The sequence below is a fragment of the Bufo bufo genome, chromosome 4, assembly GCF_905171765.1.
Source record: "Bufo bufo chromosome 4, aBufBuf1.1, whole genome shotgun sequence".
NCBI classification, from domain to species: Eukaryota; Metazoa; Chordata; class Amphibia; order Anura; family Bufonidae; genus Bufo; species Bufo bufo.
Window position 1 is genome coordinate 59201564 of NC_053392.1, and position 23539 is coordinate 59225102.

General features: G+C 44.7%; 1 protein-coding gene across 4 annotated transcripts in view; it reads right to left on the reverse strand.

The window, feature by feature from the left end:
* Positions 1 to 11648: 11648 nt before the first annotated feature.
* RCAN2 (regulator of calcineurin 2) overlaps positions 11649 to 23539 on the reverse strand; it is an 89483-nt gene continuing 77592 nt past the window's right edge. For all 4 annotated transcript variants that reach the window (XM_040427295.1, XM_040427296.1, XM_040427297.1 and 1 more), the window contains one exon: positions 11649 to 13956. In XM_040427295.1, coding sequence (XP_040283229.1) covers positions 13796 to 13956 — 161 coding nt within the window. In that variant the 3' untranslated portion in view covers positions 11649 to 13795. The remainder of the gene's footprint in view (positions 13957 to 23539) is intronic.

Consider the following 23539-nt stretch of genomic DNA (forward strand, 5'->3'; position numbering starts at 1 on the left):
CAACCGCTTGGCTTGCGGTCAGTTGCAATCGCTGCTGTTGCTGGAGGACCGACGCCTTCAATCCTGCCACCTCCAAAGACAGGCCATGAAATTGTTTGGACAGAGCAGCAATTGGATCCATACTGGATTCTAAGTAGGTAAAAATTATTATTTATTTTTTTTTACCTACACAAAATAAGGGCCAGATATAATGTAATGGCCGGCGTCACGCACAGGGAGGGAAAAGGGAAAGCCCTGCCCAAGGGAGAGGGAAAGGTGGTGACCCCTAACTCACCTTGCGGCTGGCACCTGACTGCCCTGACGTCCCTAGACGGGTTCCTCACCCGTGCGGCGATCACGTGCCTAAACCCTGGCTTTCCCTAAAATGAGCCCTAGATAGTGAATGGGCCAGTGGGATCGCTAGTCCGCACCACTGAACTAAGAGGGAAACACCAGGGAGAGGACAGACAAAACAGACAAACACATACACCCAGGTGGGTGACCACAAAGGTCCAACAGGGATCCGGAGGGTAGCGTTCTGGACCAACAACCAGAGAACGCAGCAACACAGCTCCAGAGGGTCAGAATAGATGTACAGGCAGGAAGCTCTATATCTGGCAACCAGAGAAGTGTGAGAGGGGAATATAAGGAGGTTTGGGAGTGCTGGACAAGGAACAGCTGAGGAGAAAGGGCTACGGATCCCTGAGTGAGCCAAAAGGGTTTGCAAAGCAAACCCAGAAATCTACCATAAGGAAACAGCCCTATCTTACATAGAGCGTGCAGCCAACCGCTGCGACTTCCTGACCCCGGGTATAACGGAGTCAGGCATGGTTCTTGACACCCTCGTGACAGGAGGTAAGTTCTAGACTTGACAGCGGCGAATCAATGGATGTCGTATATCTGGACTTCTCCAAAGCATTTGACACTGTACCTCATAAAAGGTTAGTATATAAAATGAGAATGCTCGGACTGGGAGTAAATGTCTGTATGTGGGTAAGTAACTGGCTGAGTGATAGAAAACAGAGGGTGTTTATTAACGGTACACACTCAGATTGGGTCACTGTCACTAGTGGAGTACCTCAGGGGTCAGTATTGGGCCCTATTATCTTCAATATATTTATTAATGATCTTGTAGAAGGCTTGCATAGTAAAGTATCAGTTTTCGCAGATGACACTAAACTGTGTAAAGTAATTAACACTGAAGAGGACAGTATACTGCTACAGAGCGATCTGGATAGACTGGAGGCTTGGGCAGATAAGGTGTAACACTGACAAATGTAAAGTTATACACATGGGAAGGAATAATGCAAGTCACCTGTACATACTAAATGGTAAAACACTGGGTAACACTGACATGGAAAAGGATCTAGGAATTTTAATAAACAGCAAACTAAGCTGAAAAAAACTGTGTCAGGCAGCTGCTGCCAAGGCCAATAAGATAATGGGTTGCATCAGAAGGGGCATAGATGGCGGTGATAAGAACATAGTCCTACTACTTTACAAATCACTAGTCAGACCACACATGGAGTACTGTGTACAGTTCTAGGCTCCTGTGAACAAGGCAGACATAGCAGAGCTGGAGAGGGTCCAGAGGAGGGCAAATAAAGAAATAACTGGAATAGGGCAACTACAGTACCCTGAAAGATTATCAACATTAGGGTTATTCACTTTAGAAAAAAGACGACTGAGGGGAGATCTAATTAATATGTATAAATATATCAGGGGTCAGTACAGAGATCTATCCCATCATCTATTTATCCCCAGGACTGTGACTGTGACGAGGGGACATCCTCTGCGTCTGGAGGAAAGAAGGTTTGTACACAAACATAGAAGAGGATTCTTTACGGTAAGAGCAGTGAGACTATGGAACTCTCTGCCTGAGGAGGTGGTGATGGTGAGTACAATAAAGGAATTCAAGAGGGGCCTGGATGTATTTCTGGAGTGTAATAATATTACAGGCTATAGCTACTAGAGAGGGGTCGTTGATCCAGGGAGTTAGTCTGATTGCCTGATTGGAGTCGGGAAGGAATTTTTTATTCCCCTAAAGTGGGGAAAATTGGCTTCTACCTCACAGGTTTTTTTTTGCCTTCCTCTGGATGCCAGGCCGAACTGGATGGACAGATGTCTTTTTTCAGCCTTATGTACTATGTTACATACTGTATAATATTCACATATAGGCTGTTAATAGATGATAAAAAATGATGGAAGCGTCCCTTTAATTCCACCCTGGCTAAAGCTAATAAATGTTATTCAAAGCTAGAGCTTTACTTTAATCTCCCACCACAGAGAAGGTTCTGCTTCACCACTACTTGTTTTATGGCCACAAGGGGGCGCCATGGCTCCATTACATAGAGTGTGCTAGCAATGAGCACTGGGAAGTCTTCCATGGTTATTAATTAGTTGAGGTGAGAAATTCAGGTGTTTTTGATTACCTAGTCAGGTCATGTGTGCGCCATTTCATTTGCACTTTATTTCGTGTTGCTTTTTTTTTTTTTGCATGTGACAATTCACATGTATATGTTTTGCAACTTTTTACAAACGCTTAAAATTTTGCATCCAGAAAACGCTTCCTGGTTACACGTTTCAGTCGTATGTGACGCATGATACGTCGAAGTTGTAGGTCCTAGGCATGTTCCCCTTTGATTCTTTTGTGGTCTGGGTACGAACGCCTCACACTTTACGGCAAGGAGGATTTTTAGCCTGCGGTTACCCTCAGGATGAGTCTTTATATTCTGAGATTTATGTCTTGCTTTTAAAATGCTCTTGCGCTGTCTACTTGCTGTATGCGCAAGAAAATCTCGCAGCGCATAGGTTATAGATACCCATAGTCTACTATTCACCCTGAAAAAAGCCAAAATAGTGTCCTTTTACCATTTTTTAGTGCTGGAAAATGTATTTTAATAGTTGTTTTTTAATGTTTGCCTATGCAGGGGGGTTCGGCAGCGGTGTACATACAGTGGAGGAAATAATTATTTGACCCCTCACTGATTTTGTAAGTTTGTCCAATGACAAAGAAATGAAAAGTCTCAGAACAGTATCATTTCAATGGTAGGTTTATTGTAACAGTGGCAGATAGCACATCAAAAGGAAAATCGAAAAAATAACTTTAAATAAAAGATAGCAACTGATTTGCATTTCATTGAGTGAAATAAGTATTTGAACCCTCTAACAAAAAAAGACTTAATACTTGGTGGAAAAACCCTTGTTTGCAAGCACAGAGGTCAAACGTTTCTTGTAATTGATGACCAAGTTTGCGCACATTTTAGGAGGAATGTTGGTCCACTCCTCTTTGCAGATCATCTCTAAATCCCTAAGGTTTCGAGGCTGTCTCTGTCTCTGTGCTTGAGCTCCCTCCATAGGTTTTCGATTGGATTAAGGTCCGGAGACTGACTAGGCCACTCCATGACCTTAATGTGCTTCTTCTTGAGCCACTCCTTTGTTGCCTTTGCTGTATGTTTTGGGTCATTGTCGTGCTGGAACACCCATCCACGACCCATTTTCAGTTTCCTGGCAGAGGGAAGGAGGTTGTCGCTCAGGATTTCACGATACATGGCTCCGTCCATTTTCCCGTTTATGCGAATAAGTTGTCCTGTGCCCTTAGCAGAAAAACACCCCCAAAGCAAAATGTTTCCACCCCCATGCTTGACGGTGGGGACAGTGTTTTGGGGGTCATAGGCAGCATTTTTCTTCCTCCAAACACAGCGAGTTGAGTTAATGCCAAAGAGCTCTATTTTGGTCTCATCAGACCACAGCACCTTCTCCCAGTCACTCTCTGAATCATTCAGGTGTTCATTGGCAAACTTCAGACGGGCCTGCACATGTGCCTTCCTGAGCAGGGGGACCTTGCGAGCCCTGCAGGATTTTAATCCATTGCGGTGTAATGTGTTTCCAATGGTTTTCTTGGTGACTGTGGTCCCTGCTAATTTGAGGTCATTAACTAACTCCTCCGGTGTAGTTCTAGGATGCTTTTTCACCTTTCTCAGAACCATTGACACCCCACGAGGTGAGATCTTGCGTGGAGCCCCAGAGCGAGGTCGATTGATGGTCATTTTGTGCTCCTTCCATTTTCGAACAATCGCACCAACAGTTGTCACCTTCTCTCCCAGCTTCTTGCTAATGGTTTTGTAGCCCATTCCAGCCTTGTGCAGGTCTACAATTTTGTCTCTGACATCCTTGGACAGCTCTTTGGTCTTTCCCATGTTGGAGAGTTTGGAGTCTGCTTGATTGATTGATTCTGTGGACAGGTGTCTTTTATACAGGTGACTAGTTAAGACAGGTGTCCTTAATGAGGGTGACTAATTGAGTAGAAGTGTCTAACCACTCTGTGGGAGCCAGAACTCTTAATGGTTGGTAGGGGTTCAAATACTTATTTCACTCAATGAAATGCAAATCAGTTGCTATCTTTTATTTAAAGTTATTTTTTCGATTTTCCTTTTGATGTGCTATCTGCCACTGTTACAATAAACCTACCATTGAAATGATACTGTTCTGAGACTTTTCATTTCTTTGTCATTGGACAAACTTACAAAATCAGTGAGGGGTCAAATAATTATTTCCTCCACTGTATACCTCAGACAGAATTCTGGGGTGTTGTACCACAATGAAGCTGTATGGGGATGAATGATTGTAGTATATTTTTACATGTCATTTTTATACACAGAATGATTTTTTATTTTTTTCAAACATACAAAAAACTTACATTTTTGCTTATTTTTTCTGGTAATTTATGTGTATTCATCACAGACTACTGTATATATTTTTCCCAATTTCAACTAAAGGTCTTTTCTAGGCTCCCGAAATTGTTGACCTATCCTCAGAATATCTGATCATTGGGGCCCAACCCCACACACCCCCACTGATCAGCTGTTCCCTGCAGCCTCCTGTGCTGGAACTAGCACTTTTAATGGAACAGGAAGCAGACAGCTCCATTCAAAGTGTAGTGGCCATAATGGGTACTGCAGCTCTGCTCCCATTCACTTCAATGGTAACTGAGCTGCAGTAACCTGACATGGCCACTACACTTAGAACAGAGCTGTCTGCTTCCTGCTCTGTTTAAAGGAAACAAAAAAAAAAACTGTGCTGCTTCTATATTCTAACTAGCCATGCTTCCCTGAGCATGGCATACTTTACTGTATGTTCCTGCGACGCGCCCCTTCTTCAGTTATGCCTCCCTAAAGGTCCAGCACCACACACGTCACAGGGTGTCAGACCCTCACCAATCGAGTAACAATGACCTTTTTTTTTACTTTTGTTTTTAAACTTCCTTGGTATCTAAGCAGTGAACCTCTGACACATGCGCAGGCACTGTTGGCGCAGCCATGTCAACAGAGCAGGCGCTGGCTGATCCCTGCTTCCCATGAACAGAATATGGAAGACACGACCATTCAAGAAATACATCAGTTCATTAGATATCAATATACACTGCTCCAAAAAATAAAGGGAACACAAAAATAACACATCCTAAATCTGAATTAATTAAATATTCTTCTGAAATACTTTGTTCTTTACATAGTTGAATGTGCTGACAACAAAATCACACAAAAATTAAAAAATGGAAATCAAATTTTTCAACCCATGGAGGTCTGGATTTGGAGTCACACTCAAAATTAAAGTGGAAAAACACACTACAGGCTGATCCAACTTTGATGTAATGTCCTTAAAACAAGTCAAAATGAGGCTCAGTAGTGTGTGTGGCCTCCACGTGCCTGTATGACCTCCCTACAACGCCTGTGCATGCTCCTGATGAGGTGGCGGACGGTCTCCTGAGGGATCTCCTCCCAGACCTGGACTAAAGCATCTGCCAACTCCTGGACAGTCTGTGGTGCAACGTGACGTTGGTGGATAGAGCGAGACATGATGTCCCAGATGTGCTCAATTGGATTCAGGTCTGGGGAACGGGCGGGCCAGTCCATAGCATCAATGCCTTCGTCTTGCAGGAACTGCTGACACACTCCAGCCACATGAGGTCTAGCATTGTCTTGCATTAGGAGGGCCAACCGCACCAGCATATGGTCTCACAAGGGGTCTGAGGATCTCATCTCGGTACCTAATGGCAGTCAGGCTACCTCTGGCGAGCACATGGAGGGCTGTGCGACCCTCCAAAGAAATGCCACCCCACACCATTACTGACCCAATGCCAAACCGGTCATGCTGGAGGATGTTGCAGGCAGCAGAACGTTCTCCACGGCGTCTCCAGACTCTGTCACGTCTGTCACATGTGCTCAGTGTGAACCTGCTTTCATCTGTGAAGAGCACAGGGCGCCAGTGGCGAATTTGCCAATCTTGGTGTTCTCTGGCAAATGCCAAACGTCCTGCACGGTGTTGGGCTGTAAGCACAACCCCCACCTGTGGACGTCGGGCCCTCATATCACCCTCATGGAGTCTGTTTCTGACCGTTTGAGCAGACACATGCACATTTGTGGCCTGCTGGAGGTCATTTTGCAGGGCTCTGGCAGTGCTCCTCCTGTTCCTCATTGCACAAAGGCGGAGGTAGCGGTGCTGCTGCTGGGTTGTTGCCCTCCTACGGCCTCCTCCACGTCTCCTGATGTACTGGCATGTCTCCTGGTAGCGCCTCCATGCTCTGGACACTACGCTGACAGACACAGCAAACCTTCTTGCCACAGCTAGCATTGATGTGCCATCCTGGATAAGCTGCACTACCTGAGCCACTTGTGTGGGTTGTAGACTCCGTCTCATGCTACCACTAGAGTGAAAGCACCGCCAGCATTCAAAAGTGACCAAAACATCAGCCAGGAAGCATAGGAACTGAGAAGTGGTCTGTGGTCACCACCTGCAGAACCACTCCTTTATTGGGGGTGTCTTGCTAATTGCCTATAATTTCCACCTGTTGTCTATCCCATTTGCTCAACAGCATGTGAAATTGATTGTCACTCAGTGTTGCTTCCTAAGTGGACAGTTTGATTTCACAGAAGTGTGATTGACTTGGAGTTACATTGTGTTGTTTAAGTGTTCCCTTTATTTTTTTGAGCAGTGTATTTTTATGATATTTTAGGATGAAATAGAATTTTTGATGTATGCGGCTATTGACATAAAATGAATTGTGAAGCGTCAGTGAGCAAAGCGAATGCGGAGGAAGTTCACTGCTTTGCTTTCCTCCCAGTACTTGTTAATTCGATGGACCTTCACACTACAGGACACAACAGATAGCGGAAAACCAGGCTGGAAAAGAAAGGAAGGGACGCAATGCCGGAGAGGAGCGGATGGGGTCATGTGACTGCATTCAGGATCACGGAGAGAACGTGCATTCGTGTAATTTCGTGAAACATGGTCCACACATTCGACAGAAAGGGGTGCTGATAGAAACTGGAAAACTCTTTAACCAATGCAATTTGGTTTTTACTTTATACATATTAAATTTTAAATTTAACGTATATTAAAAGTAAAATATTGCAGTTCTCACACTGGCCACTAGAGCAGACATAATAGGAGAAACTTCCTGTTTCCTGAAGTAGACTTGTCAGCTTTGCTGTATAGCTTGGGACACAGTGAGCAGAGTCATCTCATTATCGCTAGAAGATGACTGAGTACAGAAAGACAGAACTGTTCTACTGCTGGAGGCCTAGATAAGGCAGGGTAGTAACAATATAAACTCAGAAAAGACTGTATGCAGCTAGATCCCCTGTTGGTCCGTAGAGTATATGTGAGGGGCGGTACTCCATCACTTCCTGTTATAATGTATCACATTTTCTGATAAAGGGCATCTGTCAGCATATGCAAATGAGTCCCTAGGAGCAACGGGGGCGTTGTCACTACACCTAGCGGCTCAGCTCTCTCTCTGCAACTGCAGTGCTCTCTGCATTTTAATGATGTTTTCACTGCCTAGCTCTGTCAATCAAAGTTCAGAGGACACAGCAGTTGCAGAGAGAGCAGAGCCTCTAGGTGTAACGACAACACCCCCGTTGCTCCTACATACTCCTTTGCATATATTAAAACATAATTTTTCTCAGCAGTGAGGACACATATGAACATGGGACCAACACAGATGCCTTCAGCTGCCAACAGGTCAGCCAGTTTCATAGGTACAAACCTGCTGACAGATGCCCATTAACTCCTATTCATTGCGGCTGCCAGAAAGCACACACCCTACAGGAAGAAAGTGTAGGCCTCCAATATGGTGACATTCACTATATTACGTAACATGAGAAATAACAGGAGGCCGGAAGCATAAATAATCACAGTTTATTTTTTTTCTCTACTGAAATTGTAGCTAATTTATACAAAACACCATACTAAGGCGATTATACAAATGTACAAAAAATGCATTTGCTTGAACACATTGTAACTGGACCTAGTAACAATCGCAGTTCATTTTAGGCTACGGTGAAATGCGTCAGTGCGTTATTAACAACAGAGACCTGTACTGTCAGAACAAAGGACCCAACACATTGATTTTTCTTATTATTACACAAAAAGAAGACTCTGCCATGCGGAAAGATCTGCAACATGCAAATGTTAGATGTAGGCAGGATGATGGCGATCAGGGCTGAGAATTACACAATCTACCCAGAAAGTACTAACCAGGATCTGCTAATTCTCGTGTACAGGCAACGATGAAGTGCTGTACCTACAACAGAGACAGCTCATGAAACTGCTATGGTGCCTATGGTAGAAGTGTACCTTGCACTGAACTACTTCCTATAACATGGCCATAGCGAATACTCAGAGTCACCACCAGGGGGAGCTCATGGCATACATTTGTATACAGCCTCTGTTCAAAGGTGGCTCCCATTTTAGTACGTAGAGGATATTCTTTGCATACAGGTTATACAATTTTCCAATATACTTTCTTTATAAATTCCTTGCTGCTTTCAATACCTCTGCTTGCAGTCATTTCATAGTGATATTCATTATTTACTTCCAGCAGACAAAAATTTCTCTAGGCGATGTGATGGACATACAAGTTCTCAGAGTTGTGTCATTTAACAAGTAGTAAGCCATGCAGGTTCTCATGGAATGACAGAAAGCAGAGATCTTGACATTCTTAAGAAAATGATAGAGGAAGTGAGATGGAAAATTGTACAACTTATTATACAATCAAGAAGCTTTATATGCTGAAAGCTCCCCCTAGTGGTGACTGCAGGCAGCCAGATAAATGGAGCTCCCCCTATAGAAATATTATGGAATTAAAGGGGTTACCCAATTTTAAGAAACCCTCCCACATGTGCCGGGCCCCTCACCGGTAATATACTTACCCTGCTCCCGGCGCCGCTCCTGGTCCCTGCATCACCGTTGTCAGGGGGAGGGGGGGAGCAGCCAATGGCAGACGGGGACGGGGAAGAGCCTCCCTAGCATCGCGGGTGGCGCTAGGGAGGCACGACCCCATCCCCGCCTGCCATTGGCTCCTCCCCCCCGACACCGGATGTTTTCATCCGTGTAGAGGGAGAAGCAGCAGTGGCGATGCGGGGACCAGGAGCGGGAAGTGGGGTAAGTATATTACTGGTGAGGGGCCTGGGATGTTCTTGAAATTGGATAACCCCTTTAATCAGTGCAGATTTTTTGAACCTAAAAACAGAATGGTGGAACTTAAAGGGGTTTTCCAGGACTTAGATACTGATGGCGTATTCTCAAGATAGTCCAACAATATCAGATTGGTGGGGGTCCGACACCCAGAACCCAATGATCAGCTGTTTACGGGAGCCACTCTTTGCCAGAAACTATACAGAGGGCAACTGTGTAGTATCCATGCCAACGTATTGCACCTCCCACATGAATGGGAGCTGAGCTGCAGTACCCAGGTACGGCCACTACACATTAGATGGCGCTGTCTGCTTCCCATTCTGTCCACTGTACAGTTTCTGCTGCAGGCAGCTGCCTGAAAAAGCTGATTGGTGGGCGTGCTGGGCCCCCACCAATCGGATATTGATAACCAATGCTGAGGACAGGTTATCAATATCTAAGTCCTGGAAAACCCTTTTAATTTTTATAACTGGGAAACGCTCGGTGGGCACATTTTGAGTTTTGCGATGGTGCCTTACTATATGACCATTTGTATTTGTCATTTTAATTAATAAATTCTAATGGGGTTCTTTATCAAACTGGTGTAAAGTAGAACAGATTTAGTTTCCCATAGCAGCCAATCAGATTCCACCTCTCATTTTTCATAGCTCCTTTTGAAAATGAAAGGAGGAATCTGATTGGTTGCTATGGGAAACTAAGCCAGTTCTACTTTACACCAGTTCTATAAATGACCCCCTAAGTTTCTATATGACCGGAAGCCATAACCATAATACTGACTGATCTGAAATTATCCAGTAACGGCTTTCAGAACATAACACAAACATAAATAAATTCTCCAGACACAGAATGCATTGGGCAAATTTAAAGGGGATTCCCACCTAAAATGTAAAGTAGTAAAATATATTAGTAAACCAGAAGGTGGAACAGCAGGAAAAAGCTTGGTCATTCACTTACAGATATACTGACAAAGTAAAGAGTTTCACCGGGTTCTGAGAAGGCTACACAAAACTGACATCCAATATGGCGGCACTTCCTGTTGTCCATTTTGCAAAATGGCAGCTAAATGTGAACAGGAAAATGTCAGCAACTCTGTAAGTAACTGAAATATAACTGACAAACTTTGGCTGCTGCCCAAACTTCTGATTTACTACTACTTAATGTACAATTTCGGGAAGAAATTACTCTGGCATAACTGGGGACATTTATGGAAAATACCTTTGTTGCCCACAGCATCCAATCACAGCGCAGCTTTCATTTCATATTCTTCACTTGCAAAATGAAAACTGCACTGCGATTGGTTGCTACATCAGTTATTCTTTTAGACAATTTTTCTTAAATATTCCCCATTGTTTTACGCTTAGGGTTCATTCACACGGCTGTTGTGAATGGGGTCCACGATCCGTCTGTTCCGCAAAAAGATAGAGCAAGTTCTATCTTTTTGCGGTGCGGAGGCACGGAACGGAACCCCACGAAAGCACTCTGTAGTGTTTCTGTGGGGTTCCATTCCGTGCTTCCGCTCCGCACCACACCTCCGGATTTGCGGACCCATTCAAGTGAATGGATACGCATCCGTGATGCGGAATGCACACGGCCGGTGCCCCGTGTATTGCGGACTGCAATATGCCCACGGGAGCATTACGGCCGTGTGAATAAGCCCTTAGAACAAGGCCTGAGAGGGCGGAACATGGCACAGGGATAATCTATTTTTTCAACTCTTGTGCCATGCTCCACCCCTTCATGCCATGTAATTTTTTGTCCGTGTCCGTCCAGTTTTTTTTTTTTTTTTGTATCCAGTATGTCTGCAAGTCTGTTCCACAAAAAATAAAAATAAAATAGAACATGTATTATTCTTGTACGTCTGCGAATGGATCTGCAAAAAAAAATGGATGCAACACAGACGTCATCCGTTTTATTTGTGGATCCGTGTTTGGCGGACTGTAAAATACATACGGTCGTGTGCATGAGCCCTTAGGCAGATCACAGTGTATACATTTTTCCTGGAACACTCCTTTAAGGGCTCATGCACACGACCGTGTGTATTTTGCAAAAATACTGCAAAACAAAAATATCCGCAAAAAAAAAAAAAAAAAAAGGATGACATCCATGTGACGTTGATCTGTCTGATCCATTGTAAAAGGACATGCTCTATTTTTGTTGCGGAATGGACATGTGGACATACGGACACATTTCAGTTTTTTTTTTCCAAGCCCCATTGAAGTGAATCGTTCCGCAAAACGGAACGGAAAAAAAATACGTTTGTGTGCATGAACCATAAGTAAAACAACTTTTTGCTATTATAATACGGCCTGCAATAGAAGACTGGTATATCTACTGGTGTCTCAGTGCAACGCTTAAAGGGATTTTCCATTTTCATAAAAATAATGCTTCCTCATTATGAAATCATGAAAAGTTCTGACATTTTATAACACACTTTGGGGGTCATTTATCAAAGCACAGCATTTTACGGCGGTCTTTGATACCCCCTTGTTAGACGCAGGCCTCATCATAAATTAGGCTCCAGTCCGTACGCCTAGATTGACATCTAGTCCAGCCCATGACTGGAGAAGATTTCAATGGTCATTTACGCCAGTGTCCTGGTGCGAAAGTTAGTAAATGTCCCGGGGCTCATTGTTCGGCCCCAGCCACGCCCCGGTCTCGAGGGCATCCTAAAAACGCTGCGTGCGCAGCGTAAGGGGCCATGACCCCCTTTGTCATTCAACTCTTCCCTTTTAAAGATCTCTTCTTGCAGTCAATGAATACATCCAGAAGCTGGAATCCCTTTACAGATCTAATAATTCTCACGACTGAGGGGTTGGTACAGTTGTATCCAGTCTAGACAATGCTCCGTGAGACGGATACCTTTTACCTGCACTGACACACTGTAGCAAACCATCAGGGCAGTATAGAGATTTGCACTGCAGATGTATTCAGCTCACAGAGGATTGTCTAGACCGGATACAATTGTAAATTCAGGTCAATATAACATTTTAGTACCTGGTTGTAGAAATGTCCAATCGCTGACAGCAAGCAGAGATCTTGCAAAAAAAATAAAATAAATGGTGCAGAATTAGAACTAAAAGAGTATATTAGAAAGTTTCAGATTTTTATTATATGAGCTTAAAAAGGGCTTTCTGAGATTTTTTAACCAATTGCCTATCCTCTGGATCTGATCAGTCCAGGGACCCCCACTATTTAACAGTTTGAGAAGGCGATGGAGCCCAGTGACATCACGTTCATCGGTCACATGGCCTAGGCGCAGCCCAGTCCTATTCAAATCAATTGCCCTGGGCTGCAATACCACACACAGCCACTATACAATGTACGGCGCTGTGGTTGGTGAGCTGAAAGAAGGCTATGGCGTTTACAGGAGAACCGACACCTTTTCAAACAGCTGATTGGCGGAGGTCCTGGGTGTTGCACCCCCAGATACTGATGACCTACCCAGAGGACAGAGTCTCAGAAAAACCCCTTTAAGAGCTATTTACATAAAAATAAACAACCCCTTTAAGACTTGCATTGTGAGGCCAACATATAAGAAAGAACTGCTTGTCTTCCAATGATACAGAACTACTGGGATTAATCTATTTGACTCACTAATGATATATCGATACTTAAAATGAACACTCCATGTAAAACCGATATGTTGTGTCACCTATTACACATGACACAAGGGCCTAAGGTGACGGCGCATGACAGAGGAATTCTATCTTTGGCGTTCTTTGAATCCATGTGCCATGCTCCATCCCTTTAGGCCCTGCACTAAGCATTGCCCACCATGGAGTGGTCCTTAAAGTAGGCCCAATACCAGCACAAAATTGGCAGCCATTTTGTATCATGAGCCAGCAATCAATAAAACACAGCCTATTCACCATAGCGTTCCCATGTGGTTAATCGCTTCTTGGACCATTCGCGGACATGGGTTCAGATACTAAAATGGCATTTCTGAACGACATGAAACACGCAACTTTTACGAAATGTGTCGACGACTCACAATATAACCGTAACGGGATGTGCAAACATTAAACAAAACAGGAAACACTTTTTTTTTGCCTTTGATATGTTATCGATATCAATAGAGAAACCCTGTTTCCAGCCCTTTAAGAACTCGCTCGGTGTCAGAAGGACCTGGAAGATGATGAGATGCGTTTCAAGTCGTCACTGGCACGCAGCAAGTTTATGAAGGCTTCACTACAGCTTTCATAGGGACACATGCTAATATGACCGTGTAGCAGTAACTTTCCTATAAAAAGGAAAACAAATCCTACTGTCTATAGGAGGAAGAGAAAGGGATACAAATCAGTGTTAGAAAGATCAAGAGGAACATGGTGCAAGGGGCGGGTTAGTTGGATTGGGTGGGGGGCAGGCCAGGGCGCCTTGTTGGGATGATTCGAGGCTTGGGTGAAGTTTTTGTGTCTTCCTCCTCTTCCAGATCACTGTCACATACGTGGACTACTACGCTGGGGGTGGACTCTGTTCCTGCGTGAAGCTCATACTTCTGACCTGCAGGGAGATAACAAGAAAAAATAATAATTATTATTATATGTGTCTATAATAGGATAATAAAACACTTTCACTTGTTTGCTGGCCACACCCCTGCTTAAAGTCTGTGCCCACCCCCTAGGTGCATTTGTAAACATCAGAAGCAGAAACGTCTCTTTGCTGAGCTGCTCTGAGACTGTTACAGTGCCTTAAAAAAGTACTCACCCCCTTGACTTTTTTTGTATTTTGTTACATTACAGCCTTAAGTTCAATGTTTTGTTAATCTGAATCTTATGTGATGGATCAGAACACAATAGTCTAAGTCGGTGAAGTGAAATGAGAAAAATATCTAAATAAAACTATTTATTAAAAATAGAAAATTGGCATGTGCGTATGTATTCACCCCATTTGTTAGGAAGCCCATAAAAAGCTCTGGTGCAACCAATTACCTTCAGAAGTCACATAATTAGTGAAATGATGTCCACCTGTCTGCAAGCTAAGTGTCACATGATCTGTCATTACATATACACACCAGAGGCTGCAACACCTAAGCAGGAGGCATCACTAACCAAACACTGCCATGAAGACCAAGGAACTCTCCAAACAAGTAAGGGACAATGTTGTTGAGAAGTACAAGTCAGGGTTAGGTTATAAAAAAATATCCAAATCTTTGATGATCCCCAGGAGCACCATCAAATCTATCATAACCAGATGGAAAGAACATGGCACAACAGCAAACCTGCCAAGAGACGGCCGCCCACCAAAACTCACGGACCGGGCAAGGAGGGCATTAATCAGAGAGGTAGCACAGAGACCTAAGGTAACCCTGGAGGAACTGCAGAGTTCCACAGCAGAGACTGGAGTATCTGTACATAGGACGACAATAAGCCGTACGCTCCATAGAGTTGGGCTTTATGGCAGAGTGGCCAGAAGAAAGCCATTACTTTCAGCAAAAAACAAAAAGGCACATTGTGAGTTTGCGAAAAGGCCTGTGGGAGACTCCCAAAATGTATGGAGGAAGGTGCTCTGGTCTGATGGGACTAAAATTAAACTTTTCGTCCATAAAAGAAAACGCTATGTCTGGTGCAAACCCAACACAGCACATCACCCAAAGAACACCATCCCCACAGGGAAATATGGTGGTGGCAGCATCATGCTGGGGGATGGGACTGGGAAACTGGTCAGAGTTGAGGGAAAGATGGATGGTGCTAAATACAGGGATATTCTTGAGCAAAACCTGTCCCACTCTGTGCGTGATCTGAGGCTAGGACGGAGGTTCACCTTCCAGCAGGACAATGACCCCAAACACACGGCTAAAGCAACACTTGAGTGGTTTAAGGGGAGACATGTAAATGTGTTTGAATGGGCTAGTCAAAGCCCAGATCTCAATCTAATAGAAAATCTGTGGTCAGACTTAAAGATTGCTGTTCACAAGCGCAAACCATCCAACCTGAAGGAGCTTGAGCAGTTTTGCAAGGAGGAATGGGCAAAAATCCCAGTGGTAAGATGTGGCAATCTCATAGAGACTTATCCAAAGCGACTTGGAGCTGTGATTGCCGCAAAAGGTGGCTCTACAAAGTATTGACTTTAGGGGGTGAATAGTTATGTACATTGACCTTTTCTGGTATTTTGTCCGTTTTGTTGTTTGCTTCACAATAAAAAAAAAAAAAAAAGAAAAAAACAACAACAACATCTTCAAAGTTGTGGACATGTTCTGTAAATTACATGATGTAAATCCTCAAACAATCCATGTTAATTCCAGGTTGTGAGGCACCAAAACACAAAGAAAGTCAAGGGGGGTGAATACTTTCGGAAGGCACTGTGTGTTTGGTATCCTTTAATTCTGCATCAATGACAGCTCACAGGAGTCAGATTATCACACAGTCTGGATTGTCAGACTATTGTGACATATCATTTCCAATAGAAAAGCTGGGCTGATAGACGGTTGTTTTCTGCTTTTGTTTTTGGCTGGTTGATGTGATAAACAAGGGTTCCCTTAGGACTTTTGTCTCCGCTTTAGGGCTCTTTCACACTTGCGTTGTTCTGTTCCGGCATAGAGTTCCGTCGTCGGGGCTCTATGCCGGAAGAATCCTGATCAGTTTTATCCTAATGCATTCTGAATGGAGAGAAATCCGTTCAGGATGCATCAGGATGTCTTCAGTTCCGGACCGGAACGTTTTTTGGCCGGAGAAAATACCGCAGCATGCTGCGCTTTTTGCTCCGGCCAAAAATCCTGACACTTGCTGCAAGGCCGGATCCGGAATTAATGCCCATTGAAAGGCATTAATCCGGATCCGGCCTTAAGCTAAACGTCGTTTCGGCGCATTGCCGGATCCGACGTTTAGCTTTTTCTGAATGGTTACCATGGCTGCCGGGACGCTAAAGTCCTGTTTGCCATGGTATAGTGTAGTGGGGAGCGGGGGAGCAGTATACTTACCGTCCGTGCGGCTCCCCGGGCGCTCCAGAGTGACGTCAGGGCGCCCCACGCGCATGGATGACGTGATCGCATGGATCACGTCATCCATGCGCATGGGGCGCTCTGACGTCATTCTGGAGCGCCCCGGGAGCCGCACGGACTGTAAGTATACTGCTCCCCCGCTCCCCACTACTACTACGGCAGCCAGGACTTTAATAGCGTCCTGGCTGCCATAGTAACACTGAACGCATTTTGAAGACGGATCCGTCTTCAAATGCTTTCAGTTCACTTGCGTTTTTCCGGATCCGGCGGGCACCTCCGGCAAATGGAGCACACAACGGATCCGGACAACGCAAGTGTGAAAGAGCCATAAAAATCATCTTCTGAGCGGAAACATAACGGACCCCCATTATAATCTATGGGGTCCTAAGGGCTCCGTTTGACTCAGTTTGGCGTCAGTTATGTGCCTTTTCCGTCCTTTCCGTTCTCCTGCTCCTAGACGGAGCAGGAGAACGGAAAGCCAGAACGGTGATGTGAACGAAGCCTAACTCTGCGCCACTAGATTGGGCCTGTAAGCCTCCAAATTTTGTATTTCCCATTCCTGCCCTTGCAATACTTCCAAAGGGGTCCTCGGAATACCCCTTATTAGGATGTGTGAAGGCAACATCCAAAAATGTAGGTGTGATTGCAATTACCTTGCTGCAAAATACTGTAGCTCTCCTCCAGAAGAGAGAACACCGCCTCGCTAGTGCCACCCTGTCAATGGCCAACCCATGAGGAGAGTGGATTTGCATATTTTTTCAGATCTGTCATTTTCTGTCAGACTCCTTATACAAGTTGGCTTTCCACAATGAGACCCCCCCCCGAGCTGCAATTACCTTCCATATACCACCCTTCCACCATGTCACAGACAAGGGTTAAAGGGCATCTCTCAGCAGGTTTGTCCCTATGACACTGGCTGACCTGTTACATCTGCGCTTGGCAGCTGAAGACATCTGTGTTGGTCCCATGTTCATATGTAAAAAAAAAAAAGTTTTAAATATATGCAAATGAGCCTCTAGGAGCAACGGGGGCGTTGCCGTTACACCTAGAGGCTCTGCTGTCTCTACAACTGCCGAGTCCTCTGCACTTTGATTGACAGGGCCAGGCAGTGAAAACATTTTCACATCTACCTGGCCCTGTCATTCAAAGTGGAGAGGACGCAGCAGTTGCAGAGAGAGCAGAGCCTCTAGGTGTAATGGCAACGCCCCCGTTGCTCCTGGAGGCTCATTTGCATATACTAAAACATCATTTTTCTCAGCAATGCGGACACATATGAACATGGGACCAACACAGATGTCTTACGCTGCCAAGTGCACATGTAACAGGGCATCTAGTGTCATAGGTACAAATCTGCTGACAGATGCCCTTTAACTCCTCGTACCTCTGCTCCCTAGATCCCTATAAACGCAGGAATGGCTAATGCACCCAGCTGTGCAATGATCCCTTCATCCCCTGCTGCCACATCTAGCCAGGTTCACCTTTCCAGAATCTAGTAAAGCTGACAACTCTTATGGGGCTTAGTTGTCATTAGAGGTGGAATCAATCCCTTATATTTACCACATTTACCCAGTGGTGCACTATAGCTAAACGATGGCGCTTGCGCTGTGACTTGGTACACCTTTGCACGCTAATCTCACAGAGTATGCAGACCGCTGCACGTTCAGGTCCCACCATTCATGATGCAGTTGGCAGGACGCCAGCATTATATGCCCAGTATACAATACGTGCAGCTCCACATGAGAGCACGGAAATAATTAGAGGGCTGCGTCCTACAGTAAGCACGTACGACATGAGCGTCTGCACTGTGAGAAGGACGGTGTCCTACTAAATCCAGGAAACTTACTCACTGCCTTCAAAAAGGACGCACTTTCAGATTTTCATTTATTAAACATTTTGAAAACCAGGTATCATTTTCTTTTCACATCGCACATACGTGTTCCTTTGTGTTGGTCTATCACATAAAATCCCAATAAAAACATTTAAGGCCTCTTTCACACGACCGTATGTCTTTTTCAGTGTTTTGCGGTCCGTTTTTTTTTCCACAAATCATTTTTTTTCCCCCCGTTTCTGTTCCGTTTTTTCCGTATGGCATATACAGTATACAGTAATTACATATAAAAAAAATTGGGCTGGGCAGAATTTTTTTCTTCAATAGATGGTTCCGCAAGAACGGAACTGATACGGAAGACACACGGATGCATTTCCATATACGTTTTTTTTGCGGACCCATTGACTTGAATGGAGCCACGGAATCTGATTTGCGGGCAATAATAGGACATGTTCTATCTTTCAACGGAACGGAAAAACGGAAATACGGAAACAGAATGCATACGGAGTACATTCCATTTTTTTGCAGAACCATTGAAATGAATGGTTCCATATACGAAACGCAAAAAAAAAGTCCCGTAAGCGGAAAAAAACCAAAAACCGGTCGTGTGAAAGAGGCCTAAGTTTTTGGGTGCAACGTGAATAAATAAATAAATTTAAAAAAAATGTTCAGGGGGGTATGAATACTTTTTCAAGGCTTTATCAAGAAACGGAGGTGCCTTGAAAAGCCTTGTCATACACACACAAAAAAAAAAGATTCAATAGGGATTTGCAGCCATATTTCCGGTAACTGAAGTGCTGGCGGCACACAGAAGTGGGTGCTACGAGCCCGGCTATCTCCACAGGTCTCTGTAGTGCTGTGTAGGTTCAGAGGCGTCAGAACTGAACATACAGTACAGACCAAAAGTTTGGACACACCTTCTCATTCAAAGAGTTTTCTTTATTTTCATGACTATGAAGGCATCAAAACTATGAATTAACACATGTGGAATTATATACATAACAAACAAGTGTGAATCAACTGAAAATATGTCATATTCCAGGTTCTTCAAAGTAGCCACCTTTTGCTTTGATTACTGCTTTGCACACTCTTGGCATTCTCTTGATGAGCTTCAAGAGGTAGTCCCCTGAAATGGTCTTCCAACAGTCTTGAAGGAGTTCCCAGAGATGCTTAGCACTTGTTGGCCCTTTTGCCTTCACTCTGCGGTCCAGCTCACCCCAAACCATCTCGATTGGGTTCAGGTCCGGTGACTGTGGAGGCCAGGCCATCTGGCGCAGCACCCCATCACTCTCCTTCATGGTCAAATAGCCCTTACTTTCAAAGTTTTCCCAATTTTTCGGCTGACTGACTGACCTTCATTTCTTAAAGTAATGATGGCCACTCGTTTTTCTTTACTTAGCTGCTTTTTTCTTGCCATAATACAAATTCTAACAGTCTATTCAGTAGGACTATCAGCTGTTTATCCACCTGACTTCTCCTCAACGCAACTGATGGTCCCAACCCCATTTATAAGGCAAGAAATCCCACTTATTAAACCTGACAGGGCACACCTGTGAAGTGAAAACCATTTCAGGGGACTACCTCTTGAAGCTCATCAAGAGAATGCCAAGAGTGTGCAAAGCAGTAATCAAAGCAAAAGGTGGCTACTTTGAAGAACTTAGAATATGACATATTTTCAGTTGTTTCACACTTGTTTGTTATGTATATAATTCCACGTGTTAATTCATAGTTTTGATGCCTTCAGTGTGAATCTACAATTTTCATAGTCATGAAAATAAAGAAAACTCTTTGAATGAGAAGGTGTGTCCAAACTTTTGGTCTGTACTGTATATAAAGCTGCTGCTGCTGCTTAGCAAACAGAAAAAAATAAATGATTCAATACCCCATATGAAGGTTTTTGGCAAGTGCTTGGACCTGCCTCAATAAATGGCGGAGATACCATGGGCCAGATTTAGAGACCTGGAATAGGATCTCCGCCGTGTTCCATTCACATTCTGTAGCTCTGCTGTGACTGGTGACTCCACCTTAGCTGCATTGACTAATGGGAGTCTACGGTAGTCTGAAATCTACTTCCTGTCTCCTTAAAAGGGATTAAAAATTTTCTGAGAGTCCCAAATAAAGTTTTAAGTTTGTATTTCCCGGTGCTGGATGCCTTCCACTTTGGCAGCTATTTTTGTGTCAGCTATCTAAGCTTTACACTGCAGCTCTGCTTCTTCTGCCAGGCCACTATGTACTAGGAAATGGAGAGCTGATTTCCATTACAGAGAATGATTCAAATTTAATTTAGGTTTTCCTGCCTACAACATCCAGGACTAACGTAAGGCTGAGGACTAAGCCGACATGGTCACCGCACAGCCCTGGGGAAGGGGGGGTTAAGGTCATGACATTAAGGGATGCTCTGGGTCTCAGGAGTCGCACTTTCTGCTGATCACAGGCGACCTTTTAGTGAGCCACCTCCACACCAGAGATTAATTGAGGTTTCCAAAAATAATTCCTATGCTCAGACTGCCAGAGCGGATTACACGGCACGCCAGGCACCCTCGGGGGAGCGGCAGGACTGCGTCATGGCGGCAGCGGGTGTCACTACGCATCATCTGGAATGGTGCACTTTTCACCCAGTTATCTCAGTCCGTCGCACGGCGCTTCATGCACTTTGCAGGCTCTCAAGAAATAAAAGAAGACGGCGGCAGAAGAAAGGGGGTGGGGGGGGGGGGAGCAAGAGGCTGAATGAAGAACCTAGTGCGGTGATTGAAGGAGATTACGGAGCAGCGAGCTCCGGGCTCTGTTGTTAGAGGAAATTATTTGATTCTTCTGTGCTTCGCTGCCCTCCAGGCTCCGGCTCATTTCTCAGCCACAAGCTGACGTCAACTCTGACAGCAAAGCCCCACACCAGCCCATGGGGCTCGGAGGGATGCAGCCTGCAACTTAATGGCTTTGTAGACACAAAAGAGGATCGTCCCCCCGATGCGCGGCAAGTACATCGCCCCCCTGTGCCTGCTGATAAAATCCACCTAAAATGTCATGGAGCATCCACAGGGAAAAGCTTCCTGCTACTTATCCTCCTGCACAGATGTAGCAGAGCCAAGCATGCCATTGCAATGCATGGTTTGTGCACTGGAAAACCATAATGAACATATCATGGTATCATAATGAATTGCAAACTGACTCAGCTCTGCTACATCTGTAAATACAAGAGAATGGTTTTTCGCTTGATTGTCACATCAGTGAAGAAGAACAGAGGTTTAGTCCGGAATATGATCCATGTAGGGTACACGACACTGACCCTGAGGGCCTTGTGCAAGCCGATACCTGTTGGGAATGTATCTGTACATGCCACTAGTCCATGACCAGGTATATACCTCTGCCCCCTGTAAGTGCCCCTGTGTTTACCACTGGCCTCAACTCAACTTCAACTGCCCGAAAAAAGGGTAAGGGCCGACGAGTCTCCCGGGGGCCCCACAGGCTCACACGTCCTCATACATGCACTCCAATCTTTTAGGTGCTGCAGGTTTTAGAAGGCCCCATTTACACTACCGTGTTTTTTGTCCGCATCCGATCTCCTTTTTTTGCGGATTGGATGTGGACCCATTCATTTAAAAAAATGTGGATAGCAAACCGTGTGTCCATTCTGTAGTCTCACCAAAAAGATAGAACAGGTCTTATTCTTTTCCGTTTTGTTGACAAGGATGGGCATTGTTACAATGGCGCAAAATACATAAAGTCGTGTGAATGCACCACTGGGTATGGTCTTTGGTCTGTTTTAAATTTGGGGTGTGCTGAAGGGAGTCATATGCACTATATGCGATTCAAAAGCCATTTGTTGGGGGTATACCCTATATCAATGCATAATACACAAAAAATTGTAGTTCTTAGTAGTTGCCAAGTATACACTAAAATTGGATCCTATACCCCCATACATAAAACTAGTCTGTACAAATTGCTTCCTATATAACAGTAACACTAGCTTGCACGGACTCACTGGTCTGTACAGACCGGTTCCTATGTATACTATTGGCCTTCATGGACTGGTTCACATGTATACCGCTGGCCTCCATGGATTCGTTCCCGTATATACTGCTGGCCTCCATGGATTCGTTCCCGTATATACCGCTGGCCTCCATGGATTCGTTCCCGTATATACCGCTGGCCTCCATGGATTCGTTCCCGTATATACTGCTGGCCTCCATGGAGTGGTTCCAAAATATACACTTCTGGTCTCCATGGACTGGTTCCCATATGTCCTGCTGGTCTCCATGAACTGGTTCCCATTTGTCTTGCTGACCTTTATAGATGGTTCCCATATACACTTCTGGTCTCCATGGACTGGTTCCCATTTATATTACTGGCCTCCACAGACTGGTTCCCATATACACTGCTGGCCTCCATGGACTGGTTCCCATATGTCCTGCTGACCTTTATAGACTGGTTCCCATATACACTGCTGGTCTCCATGGACTGGTTCCCATTTATATTGCTGGCCTCCACAGACTGGTTCCCATATACATTGCTGGTCTCCATGGACTGGTTCCCATTTATATTGCTGGCCTCCACAGACTGGTTCCCATATACACTGCTGGTCTCCATGGACTGGTTCCCATATGTCCTGCTGACCTTTATAGACTGGTTCCCATATACACTGCTGGCCTCCACAGACCTGTTCCCATATACACTGCTGGTCTCCATGGACTGGTTCCCATTTAGATTGCTGGCCTCCACAGACTGGTTCCCATATACACTGCTGGCCTCCATGGACTGGTTCCCATATAAACTGCTGGTCTCCATGGTCTGGTTCCCATATACACTGCTGGTCTCCATGGACTGGTTCCCATATACACTGCTGGTCTCCATGGACTGGTTCCCATATACACTGCTGGTCTCCATGGACTGGTTCCCATATATACTGCTGGTCTCCATGGTCTGGTTCCCATATACACTGCTGGTCTCCATGGACTGGTTCCCATATACACTGCTGGTCTCCATGGACTGGTTCCCATATACACTGCTGGTCTCCATGGACTGGTTCCTATATATACTGCTGACCACTGTGGACTGGTTTCCATATACACTGCTGGACTCAGTGGACTGGTTCCCATATATACCGCTCGCCTCCATAGACCAGTACCTGTATTTACTACTGACCTCCTAATACTGGATCCTGTATATACTAATCACCTCTGAAGACTGGTTTCATATATTATTATTATTATTTATTATTAAAGCGCCATTCCTTCCATAGCGCTGTACATATGAGAAGAGGTATACATACATAATACAGACAATTGCACTAATCATAAACAAGACGAGTTACAAACTGGTAC